Source organism: Petaurus breviceps, unplaced genomic scaffold, assembly GCF_028583685.1.
Source record: "Petaurus breviceps papuanus isolate PSGF00001 unplaced genomic scaffold, PetGlider_PUasm1.0 140, whole genome shotgun sequence".
Taxonomy (NCBI): domain Eukaryota; kingdom Metazoa; phylum Chordata; class Mammalia; order Diprotodontia; family Petauridae; genus Petaurus; species Petaurus breviceps.
In genome coordinates, this window is record NW_027185698.1 from 42,003,061 (window position 1) to 42,016,234 (window position 13,174).

Sequence of the window (13,174 nt, forward strand, 5' to 3'; positions counted from 1 at the left end):
AACAACAAGTAAAAGCAAATGAAACCAAAACATCAACACAGAAAATAATAATTGTGAATCAAAGCTTGTCCTAAAAATGTTAAAACTCATAGTCTAAAATATGTACATTTAAAATCATACTAATATCTTGACATTTACCAAAACATCATCAATTCATTTTCAACACCAACAAGAAAGTAAATTATGCCTGGCCATTCATCTGTCATGACCCAGGTAAACAAACACTTCAAGAAACCAAAACACAGTGTTTATTTACTCACTGACAGAATAGGTTACATGGGAGTAAAAAGTGCTCAGTTTATTGGTAATATGGCTGATAAATTAACTCCTTTGGTTAATAAGTACAAATGGATTACATACAACACAGAAATATGAAAGTAATTATGACAGAGGATTCCCTTTTGTTTTGTTTTTTTGTTTTTTGGAGGGCAATTGGGGTTGACTTGCCCAAGGTCACACAGCTAGTTTTTGTGATAAGTGTCTGAGGCCATATTTGAACTCAGGGCCTCCTGACTACAGGGCTGGTGCTCTATTCACTGCACCACCTAGCCACCCCTGGAGGATTCCCTTTTGAAGGATGAGTGAAAATGAAACCTGGAATGGTGTTTCATTTATTTATATTACATATGGCTAGGATTATACCGGTGTCTAACATATGAGGTTGGAGTAAGAGATTTCTATGTTATATATCTCTCTTATTACTGTCAGTTTCTAATTGGCAATAGGATGTTGAATTTTGAAACTGAATGGATTTTCAAACCTTAAGTAAACCTTTCTATACCCCCTAGCTAATATATTTCCTATGAAAGGAAATAAATTTTAGAATTTATTGTGCATCTGCACATATAAAGTAAGATTAACTCTTTAGCAAAGGAAATGAAATGATCTGCCCAAAGTTCCCTGTGTAGTTCAGCAGAGGTGGGATCTGAAGTGACCAAAGGAAGAGATGGAATGCTTATCAATTGTGCAGATGATACATAACTGGGAAGAGCTAAGAGAAGGTAACAGAGTCAGAAGCCAATAGCAGTTAGGAGGCTACAACATTGGGCTGGATCTAATAAGATGCGTTTACAGGCTTAAAAGTCTTACACTTGGACTAAAATCACTTTCAAAAATGCAAGGTAGGGGAGACATGGCCAGACAGAAATTAGTCTTAGAATGATCTGGGGCTTGGGTGGATGGCAAGTTCAGTGAAACAAGAATCTGCTACGGCAGCTAAGAAAATGGAGGAGAACTCAGGTTCTAAAAGAAGTCTAATTTCCAGGAATTAGAAGGTGACAATCCCATTGTACTTCGTCCTGGTCAAATATCTGAAATATGTACATTGTATCACAGGATCATATCAGTCTAGAGCTGGAAGGGATCTTAGAGGTAGGCTATCTATCTAGCCCAGCCTCTCTATTTCACAGATAAGAAAGATGATGACCAGGGAAGGTGAGTGTCTTGTCCAAGGACACAAAGATAGCAAGCATCAGAGTGAGGATTTTAAGACAGGTTCTCTCGCTCCTGAGTCAGTGCTCTCGTTCAATTGTGTGTGCTATGTTTTAGGAAAGATGCTTCCTTGGGCCTCCACTGTTGCATGGCTGACTATGGAGGACCCTCCACTCAGGCTGGGCTTACCCACCCAACATAAAAGAAGGTCTACATTCCATTGAGGGTACACTCCCTAAGAACTATCTGTGCTGGTTAGTGAACCATGCCTTATGGGCAAGAGCCCAGGCCAACATGGAAGCACTAGAAGCAGTGGGAAAGAGCCTTAAGAGCCCCATCTCTGCAGCCCAGGCAAGCACAGATACCAGTTGGTGTTAGAAAGGTGGGGGACAGGGGAAAAGATAGGATATTACAAATCAAGAGGCTTCAGAGATACGTAATTGTGTAGCAACAGTTAACATTTCTCCCTTGATCTTTTTTTTTTTTTTTTTGCTTTTTGGAGGGCAATTGGGGTTAAGTGACTTGCCCAAAGTCATGCGGCTAGTAATTGTGTCAAGTGTCCGAGGCCAGATTTGAACTCAGGTCCTCCTGACTCCAGGGCTGGTGCTCTATTCACTGAGCCACCGAGCTGCCCCTCTCCTTTGGTCTTTAATTATTTCCCTTTTTTTTGTCCTTTTCATAGTGGGATGGGGAGGGGATACATTATTAGTTTTCAAATGACTGAAAGGCTTTTGGTAGACCTAATGTTCTAATTAGAAGTTGCATCTAATCTTTATCTTTTCCCCAATTTTTTTTTTTATTACACACAAATATTTTCACAATACAAAGAACAATAGAAAAAGAAGTCAGTATATGAAACCCTAAATCTCTATTATGTATAGATGGTTTCTTTTTAAAAAGTACATATAAAATTTAAGATGGTAATACTAACACTGTCCTACTTGTATGTGTCTCTGATCTCTTTTGTATTTCTTTTTTCATCTATATCACTAAATCCTCATTCCCCACCATAACACTACATCTAAAAAGAAAAGTTCTTCCTTGCCACAAGCACAGTCAAATAAAACAAATACACAACTGGTGGTGTCTGAAAATGTATATCTCATTCTATACCTCAAGTCCATCATCTCTCTAAAGCACGCTTCATTACTACTGAGCAGGAATAGTGATTGGTCACTACACTCACTACATCTATTACTTTTTAATTGTCTAAAAAGATGTGAATAAGGATCCTGTTAATAGATTTAAATGTTTATAGGTTGGAGGCATGCCATCACTTACCACGATCATCTAGGAGAATGTTTTCAGGCTTCAAATCCCTATAAAATAAAAAAAATAACAAAAATAAAAGTAAAATTGTAACCTGTAGTTGCAAAACCGTAATTATCATATAGGCTTCAAAGGCTCTAAGATAAAAAAAAAAAGTACAAATAAAAAGAAACTAACCAATTTATGACTACTTAAATGTTAGTCTATCCTAATTTTCACAATCTAAACTAAATAAAACAAGGATGACAAGCAGAAGACTGGATGATACTGTTAAAGGGAAAAAAGTTATTTTTTTAAGTCTACGGAAAGAGACAACATTACCCAAAAGGAGTTCATCTACTTAAATATTTGACTTTAAATTTGCTGTCTCATATTAGATAAATCTGGCCAATATTCTCCTATCAGACATAATTAAATAGTTCTCAATGACATTTCTGAACCATGAACAGAAACTTATTTGAAGTGAGGACCACTGAATTAATCAACCAACAAGTATTTATTAAGTGCCTACTATATATAGTCCAGATACTGTGCTCGGTGACAGGGTTAGAAAAATAAAAACCAAGAGTTCCTCCCCCAAAAGAGTTTACATGAGATAAGGTGAAAACAGGATTGAAGTCACACCTCTGACATGACCTAGTTAATATGACTGTGGAAATCACTTGACCTCTCTGATCCTCATTTCTCCGTCTGTAAGAGAGGGCGATAATACTAGCATTAATCTCACAGGGTTGTTGTGAGGCTCAAAGGAGATGATGCTGGTAAAGCTCTTCGCCTTAAAGTGTTCTCCAAATGCTAGATATCATTATTTTTGTTGCTGTTGTTGTTATGGAGATATGGATATAAGGGCATATAGAAAACATACAAATACAGGGTAATTTTTGTGGGGAGGTTGATCAGGACTGGAATTTAGATTGAGCTTTGAAGAAAACAAAGGATTCTTGGAGGAGAAGAAGAAATGAGAGGGCATCTCAGACATGGGAGTTAGCTTGTGTAAAGGCCCTAGAGTGCTGTAAGGACCAACGCGGCCAGGTGGGCAGAACCAAATCATGAGCGAAGGAGAGAGTTAATATGTCATCAGTCTGCACAGGTAGGATGGCTCCAGATTGTGAGGGCTTTTCAATGCCAAACACAGGAGCTTGTATATCTGCTTCTAAAGGTAAGAGCATCACACTGCAGTTTATTGAGCAGGAGAGTGACATGGTCAGATCTGTGCTTGAGGAAAATCATTTCAGCAGGTGTGGAGAAGATGGATTGTGACAGTCAGTCAATGAACAGCCATTAAGAGTGTACTTCATGCCAGATACTGCTTTAAGTGCTTGGGATTGAAAAAGAAATAAGAGAGTTCCTGCCCTCAAGGAACTTGCAATCTAATGGGGAAGACAACTTGTAAATAAATATATACAATATATGCTAAATAAGATATAATTAAAAGATGGAAGAATTAAGAGGGGTTGGGAAAGGTTTCCTGTAGAAGACAAGATTTTAGTTGGGACTTAAAGGAACCTGGTAGGCAGAGATAAGGCGGGAGAGTGTATCAGGTCTGGACAGCCAGAACACCACACAGATCTGCAAGATGAAGTTTCCTGTTTGTCTAACAGCAAGGAGACCAGTGTCACTGGATCAAAAAGTATGTGGCTGAGTAAGGCTGAAGGAGACTAGAAAAGTAGGCAGGGACTCAGTTTTAAAAAGGCTTTGAATGCCAAACAGAGGATTTTGTATTTGATTCTGGGGGTAATAAGAAGATACTGGAGTTTAGTGGGGGAGTGGGGGAGTGGAAGGGGTGTGTGTGTGTGTGTGTGTGACATAACGAGACCTCAATTTTAGGGAAATCACTTTTGTGGCTGAATGGAGAATGGACTGGAGGAGGAAGAGACTTGCTAGAGCGATAGTTGAGTCATGAGGTGGTAAAGAACTGAACCAGAGTGGTGGCGGTGTCAGAAGTGAGAAGGGGTGTAATTGAGAGATATTACAAAAATAACAGGTCTTAGAAACAGACTGGATGTGGGGAGTCAGAGAGAGTGAGGAATCTAGGATGACATCCAGACTGTGAGCCTGACGGACTGGATGGATGGTGTTGTCCTTGACTGTAATAGGGAAGTTAGGATAAGAGGAAGCTTAAGCTTTAGGGGGCAAGATAATGAATTGTTTGGAACATATTGAGTTTAAGATGTCTACTGGACATACATATATATATATATAAATTTTATTAAATTTATCTACTTTTAGCTTACAACATTCAGTTCCACAATAACCTGAGTTCCAAATTTTCTCCCCGTCCCCTCCCATGGCAGCATGTAATCTGATAGAGGCTCTTCAAATACCTTCGCATTAAGCATTAGCCAGGTTGTAAAGAAGAATTATAACCTATGAAATGAACAAGGAGAAAGAAGGAACAAAACAAAACAAAATACTAAAGAGAGAGCAAGCAGTTTGTTTCAATCTGCATTCTCTGGATGAGGATATCCTTTCCATCATGAGTCTTTTGGAGTTGTCTTATAACTGGACATATATTTCAAAATGTCTGAAAGGCAACAACTTGTCTTAAGACCACATGGCTAGTGAAGGGGCAAACATGAAATTAACTGGAGTTCTGCCAACTCCAAATCCAACTATTTCCACTATACTGCAGATGTCTCTGTTGCTCAATAACCCACTGTTCCTTCCATGGTGAGGAAGATGTCATCTGTTTTTCATTCTACAATCAAACTCATTCAATACATATGAAACCCAATGAGTACCAATTTGTGTTAGATATAAAAAATTAATATAAAATATTTATCTTCAATCATCCCAGATGAAATCTGTCAGTTGTTTTTTCATGACTTAAACTGTATTTCACCACACACGAGCATTAGGTTGAAAATTTCTGAAGCACAAAAATGCCACACTGCCACCAAGAGTTCATCATTTAGATTTGTCATGTCATTCTGACCAATTCTTACAGCAGTTTTAGTTACTTTATCATATTAAGTAGCTTTCCTATAAACAGGATGACAAAAGGAAACAGAGCTGTGCCACAAGCTTCCATTTGTTAATTTTTATGAATCAAGGCCTAGCAAGAATCACTTGAAATCCACATGAGGTTCGTGGATCTAGCTGTTCAGTTTTAGGTTGCTGACGCTAACAAATATTTGTATAAACACATGTTGGCAGATGCAGTTTTCTCAGCATCAGAGAAAAAAACTGAGCCTGAGTTTATTTGGCTCATGATGAATTAATGATCATTGCAGTTATATGGTACAATTGCATTACTTGAATATGCAACTGAAAACATTCCTTTTTTGGATCTTCAAGCCACTCTTTCCCTTTCTGTTGTGGGGCTAAAGAAGAATAAGAATCAAGCAGATTTGAATTTAATATGGTATAGATTTTTATTCATTAGTCTATTCTTTGGCTCAAAACACACTGCAAACTACCATTCTTTCAGGCAAAGAGGTGCTCCCTGCCCCTCCTCCCCTACCCCAATCCTTTCCTGCTTTCCTTATCTTTCAGAAGTCTTCTACTGTCTCATTCTTCCTTTTTTCATAAAATAAACATTATCAACAAATAAATTGTTAGTTATGAAAGATATACTTTGATACATTTAGGTTTTGTTTTTTTTTTTGCTTTTTGGAGGGCAATTAAGTTAAGTTACTTGTTAAGTAACTTAACCAAGTTAAGTAACTTGACCAAGGTCACAGGGTTAGTGTTTTTGTGTTAAGTGTCTGAGGCCACATCCGAACTCAAGTCTTCCTGACTCCAGGGCTGGTGCTCTACTCACTGAGCCACCTAGCTGCCCCGATGCATTTAGTCTCAAAAGTGATCAAGTCCATCACAGAGATATTCAAATGTATTTTGCATTTAATAAGTTCATATAAGATCAACCTGAATTTCTCAATTACTTTGAATCTTGAAATACTTGTGAAGGATCATGCAAATAAAGTAAGCTCTACATAGTTATGGGCCTGTTAAAGATACAGATACAAACAAACTTTTTCAATTAAATCACAGAAAAGTGTTTAACAGATGTTAACTGGTTAGGATCATAGATATCTTACAGGCAACCTGTTCTAACTACATTAGAAACTAACAATCATAGGATTATAGATTTTACTTTAATTTTTTCTCTTAATAATATTTCTTCCCAATTACATGCAAAGATAGTTTTCAACATTCATTTCTGTAAAATTTTGAGTTCTAAATTTTTCTCCCTCCCTCCCCAAGATAGCAACAAAATGATATAGGTTATACATGTACAATCATTTAAACATATTTCCATATTAGTCATGCTGTGAAAGAAGAATAGGAACAAAAGGGAAAAACCATGAGAAAGAAAAACAAAAAACAAGTGAAAATAATATGCTTCAATCTGTATTCAGACTCCATAGTGGTTTTTTTTTCCCTAGATATAGATAGCATTTTCTATCATGAATCCCTTGGAACTATCTCAGGGCAATGCACTGCTGAGAAGAGCTAAGTCTATCAAAGTCGGCCATTGCATAATGTTGCTGTTACTGTGTACAATGTTCTCCTGGTTATGCTCACTTCACTCTGTATCAGTTCATGTAAGTCCAGGTTTTTCTGAAATCCACTCATCATTTCTTATAGCACAATAGTATTCTGTTACATTCATATACCACCACTTGGTCATCCATTCCCCAACTGATGGGCAGTCCCTCAATTTTCAATTCTTTACTACAACAAAAAAAAGCTGCTACAAATATTTTTTGTACATGTAGGCTCTTTCCTCTTTTTTTATGACCTCTTTGGGATACAAACCTAGTAGTGATATTGCTGGATCAAAGGATATGAACAGTTTGATAGTCCTTTGGGAATAGTTCCAAATTGCTCTCCAGAATGGTTGAATCAGTTCACAATTCCAACAGTGTATTAGTGTTCCAATTTTCCCAAGTCTTCCCCAACATTTTTCCTTTTTCTCTTCTGTTACATTAGCCAATCGATAAGTAAGAATGAGGTAGCACCTCAGAGTTGTTTTAATTTGCATTTCTCTAATCAATAGTAATTTAGTACATTTTTTCATAAGACTATAGATAGCTTTAATTTCCTCATCTGAAAACTGCCTGTTCATATCCTTTGAGTATTTATCAATTGAGAAATGACTTGTATTCTCATAAATCTGACTCAGTTCTCTACATATTTTAGAAACGAAGCCTTTATCAGAAACATTGACTGTAAAAATTGTTTCCCAGATTTCTGTTTTCCCTCTAATCTTGGTTGCATTGGTTTTGTGTGTAAAACCTTTTTAATTTAATGTAATCAAAATTATCCATTTTGCATTTCATAATGTTCTCTATCTCTTGTTTGGTCATAAATTCTTCACTTCTCCATAGATATGATAGGTAAACTATTCCTTCCTCTCCTAATTTGATTATGGTTTTATCCCTTATGTCTAAATTGCATACCCATTTCAATCTTATCTTGGTATAGGGTGTGAGATGTTGGTCTATGCCTAGTTTCGGTCATACTATTTTCCAGTTTTTCCGGCAGTTTTTGTTAAATAGTGAGTTCTTATCCCAGAAGCTGCAATTTTGGGGTTTATCAAACAGTAGATTACTATAGACATTTACTACTGCAACTTCTATACCTAACCTATTCCATTGATCCACCACTCTATTTCTTTTTTTTTTTTTAATAAAGCAATTGGGGTTAAATAATTTGCTCAATGTTTATACGGCCAGTTATTTTGTGTGGGTGCTGAGTATCTGAGGCCGGAACCGATCCCAGGTCTCCCGAATCTGGGGCCAGCGCTCTTGCTCACTGCGTCACCTGGCCGCCCCTCCACCACTCTATTTCTTAGCCAGTATCAAACAATTTTGATGATTGCAGCTTAATAATATAGTTTTTTTCTGTTTTGTATAGTTAGGTCACTTTCCTTTGTGTTTTTTTTTTCATTACTTCCCCTGATATTCAGGACCTTTTGTTTTTCCAGACGAATTTTATTATTTTTTCTAGCACTATAAAATAATATTTTGGTACTTGATTGGTATGGCACTGAATAAGTCAATTAATTTAGGGAGAATTGTCATTTTTATTATTATATAAGCTTGACCTACTCAAGAACAATTGGTATTTTTCCAATTGTTTAGATCTGACTCAATTTGTGTGAAAAGTGTTTTGCAATTGTGTTCATATTGTCCCTAGGTTTGTCTTGGCAGGCAGACTCCCAGATATTTTATATTGTCTAGTTATTGTAAGTGGAATATCTCTTTCTATCTCTTGCAGCTGGGCTTTGTTGATAATACATAGAAATGCAGATGATTTATGTGGCTTTATTTTATATCCTGCAACTTTGCTAAAGTTATTGTTTCAAGTAGTTTTTAGTTGATTCTCTAGGAGTCTAAATATACTATCATATTATCTGCAAAGAGTAATACTTTTGTTTCCTCCTTGCCTATTCTAATTCTTTCAATTTTGTTTTCTTCACTTATTGCTAAAGCTAAAATTTCTAGTACAATATTCAACAGTAATGGTGATAATGGACATTCTTGTTTCACCTCTGATCCTTTCGGGAATGCTTCTAGCTTATTTCCATTACATATAATACTTGCTGATGGTTATAAATAGGTACTACTTATCATTTAAAGGAAAACTCCATTTATTCCTATGCTCTCCAGTGTTTTTTTTAAATAGGAATGGGCATTGTATTTCTTCAAAAGCTTTTTCTGCATCTGTTGAGATAATCATATTATTTCTGTTAGTTTTGTTATCGATATGGTTAATTATGTGGATAGTTTTCCTAATATTGTACCAGCCTTGCATTCCTGGTATAAATCCTACCTGGTCATAGTGTATTATCCTTGTGATAAATTGCTGTAATCTCTTTCCTAATATTTTATTTAAAATTTTTGCATTAATATTCATTAGGGAAATTGGTCTATGATGACCCAGTTTGTTCTATTTATCCATATACTTTTGCATACATAAAATGGGACTCTCACTCGTCCTTGTTACATGCTTTACATTTATAAATTTTGGTGATTAATGCCTTTTATAAACAAATACTACAATAAAAAAATTCACATCCTTTGAAACATCTGACATAAGGTACGCCATAGGAACCTTAAAATAACTTTCATTAGTTGGTAAAGTTGATTTTAATATGACTGGTAGGTGATTACAACCATTCAATTTTTATCTTCTTTAAAGTAGCAAAAGATTTCTTTCAACTATGTCTAAGAATGCAAGAAAAACAAGTAATTCAAAGTATACTCCATAAGTGTATTCATTTTAATCAGGCTTTCAATATTATGCTTTAATTTTTTTTCTTTTAAGTCAGCATGAATTTGGAGTTGAAGTTTAATTCATGTGAGCCAGGATATGCATGAAAAATTCACAAAATAAGACTGAGACATCTTCTGCCTCTTTACTGGAGGGCAGAAACCAAACACATGTTTTTGTATTTGCCTATTAAAATCTGAAAATTCAGGGTGTTACTGGAACTGTGTAAAGTTTTTTGATTCTGAGATATCAAATATGGCTTTTCTCTTTATATTTGTAACTTGCTCCTAAGGAGTAGAATTATTTATCATTTTGTTCCCCTGATATGAATATATAAACTTTAAGGCTGTTTATAACAGAAATTATTTTTTCTTGCAATTATCCTTTGAACCAGCACTAAGAAATGTCAGTGCAGAACAGTGAGGTCCGACTATTGATATATACAACCCACATGGAGAACATGATGTTCTATTATGGAATCTCTTGTTCCCTAATGCAATTAAAGGAGCCGATTTAAGTTACTGAAAACATGATTTAGGAAATTATTGTCTTTTTCTATAAACACTTAAAGTAGCATCAGCTAATGGCTACAAAACCCACATTTCTGTGAACTGAAAACTGGAGATGTTCTGGTAATTGTTCTCATCCTTTAGATCTGTTTACATACTGGTATAGCATGGGCCAAGACACAAAGCTTTACATTTGAAAGTGGGGATAGGAATATATTAGACATATTTTTAAGTGTATATTTTAACTTCTGTATATACATAACACATAGTGGGTTTCTGTGCTAAAATGTTAAAGAGAAAAATAGTAATTTCTGTATTAACTCTTTCCATTTATACAATGCTTTAAGTTACACAGCACTTGATCTATAACTACTCGGTGAGATAGGCAGCATTTAATCTCCATTTGATCTTCTCACCTGGCTCTACTGAACTTTTCTATCACAGTCCTAGCTGCTTCCGCACCCTAGAGATGCTTCTGCTCCTTCCTCACACCGGGGGCTCCAGCCCAGAACCTCCATTTGAGAAATGCCTGGGGCCAACCACTGCTCACTTCTCTTGAGTCAGCTCCTGAATCTCTAGAGATGGGCTTTTCCATCTTGCCTGGAAAGGATACACCCTTTGCACTGCTGCACTTTTTAGTACCCTTTTATGTGTTGCCTCCCCCATTAGAACATAAGCCCCTCAGGTTTGAAACACAGGCATCATCTTTAACGCTTGTCCCACCTAGACCTGTTGACTTCACCTTTGCAACATATCTAATACGTCCCCTTCTCTTCTCTTATACAGCCACCACTCTAGTGCAGGCCTAGACTATTGCAACGTTCTTCTATTTGGTCTACAGGATCCAAATTTCTACTACTCTAGTCAATCCCCAAAGTGATTTTCCTAAAGTGCAGGTCCTGCTACATCAAACCCCTACCCAAAAACTCCTATGACCCCTTATCATCTCCAGGATCAAATAAAAAATCCTCTGGAAATCAAAGCTCTTTAAAACCGAGAGCCCTCTTACTTATACAATTTTCTTACATCTTACACAATTCTACTCCCAAACCCCCCCTGACAACCAAGTTCTCTTCAATCCAGCAACACTAGCTTTCTTGCTGTTCCTTGAACAAGACGCTCCATCTGTTGGCACCAGGCATTTTCAGTGGCCCTCTCCCATGCCTGTAATGCTACCTTTCCTCATCTTTGTCTCGTAGCTTCCTTCCTTCAAGTCCCAGCTGAAAGGGCAACTTCTACAGGAAGCCTTTCCCAAACCCTTTTAATTTTAATTTGTTCTGTTGATTACTTCTCATTTATCTTGGATATAGATTGTTTGTACATAGCTGTTTGCATGTTGTCTCCTGCATTAAATTGTGAGCTCCTTGAGGATAGGACCTGTCTTTACATATCTTTGTATTGCCTAGTAATTAGCACAGTGCTTGGCATATAGAAGGTGCTTAATAAATGCTTGCTGACCAATGACTGACCATCCTTGTCTATTTTCCTCCATCCGTATTTAGTTTTCTTGGTTTCCTTTCCTTGTTCTTCTTCCAATCCCCAAGTCTGGGAGCTAACACTGCTTCTTCTCTGGATATTTTTTCTTTCTTAGGTGATGCGTTGTATCTTTTGCAACGCTTCAAAGATTGTCTCTCATTAGATTTTTGAGATCCATGGAAGTAGTGGCTGTTTTTGCCCTTTTTTGTATTTCTAGTGCTTAGCACAATGGTTGGCACATAGTAGGTGTTTAATAGTTTCTTGCTGACTGACTTCTATGCAGATAATTCCCAAAGCTTAATCTCCAACCCCAAACTCTCTCTCTGAACTTTTAATATTTCCCAATGCCTACTTAAAATCTCTGAAGAAATGTTCCCCGCAATTCAAAATCAATACCCTAAGTTGAATTCATCATTTCCCAATCAAAATCCAATTTACTGCCTAACTTATCTATTTCTCTTGATAGCATCACCATATTTTCCCAGTGATACACTCTTGAAACTTGATGATCATTTTTAACCTTATCTTTTCTTAATCAATTGTCAAATGTGATGCTATAATATCTATCATTTTTCTACCTCTTCCACTGTAAACATCCAACTTCATATTCTTATCACTTCAGTCTTTGATTACTGTAATAGCTTCCTAACTGGTTTCATGTCCTACATACTCAATGTTAATCCATCCTTTACAATGCAGCAAAATGAATGCTCTTAATGTACAGGTGTGATTAAGTCATTCTCCTGCTTTGGTGAATGGCTTCTTCAATGGTATATAGCCGAACATTCAAGGCCCCACACAGACTGCTTCCAGCCTACCCTTCTAGTTTTATTTCATGTTACTTCCTTCATGTATTCTATGCTTCAAATTTGACCATTCATAATTCTCTGACCTCTTCATGCTCTCTTTTACCTCAATTCAATCATTTGCAACACTCCATGTACCCTAACTCTACCTTCAAAGCCCAGTTCAAGTAATACCTCTCCTCCATTAAGCTACCCCAACTAGAAGCAGTTCCTTCTTCTAGGAATCTCATAAAAGTATGTTTGGTGTAGGATGTGTCCAGGAAGACTAGTACCTTTGGTGTGAGGACTGCCTTAGGGCTGCTTTCCACCTCTGGCGTCCATCTGATCCACTTAACCTGTGGCTCTAAGAAGTTGTAGTGTGCACAGCGGCACATCCCAGTAAACCATTTAGGCAGATGGGTAACTGACAGACCTCAAACCCATCAATGAGTTGGGGGGGTGTCTACCCCAAGCATGTAAAGT

General features: G+C 36.8%; 1 protein-coding gene across 4 annotated transcripts in view; it reads right to left on the reverse strand.

Moving 5' to 3' along the window:
* The window catches only part of GRK4 (G protein-coupled receptor kinase 4), a 141,172-nt gene that overhangs the window by 27,706 nt on the left and 100,292 nt on the right, over positions 1-13,174 (reverse strand). For all 4 annotated transcript variants that reach the window (XM_069070748.1, XM_069070738.1, XM_069070746.1 and 1 more), the window contains one exon: positions 2,713-2,750. In XM_069070748.1, coding sequence (XP_068926849.1) covers positions 2,713-2,750 — 38 coding nt within the window. The remainder of the gene's footprint in view (positions 1-2,712; positions 2,751-13,174) is intronic.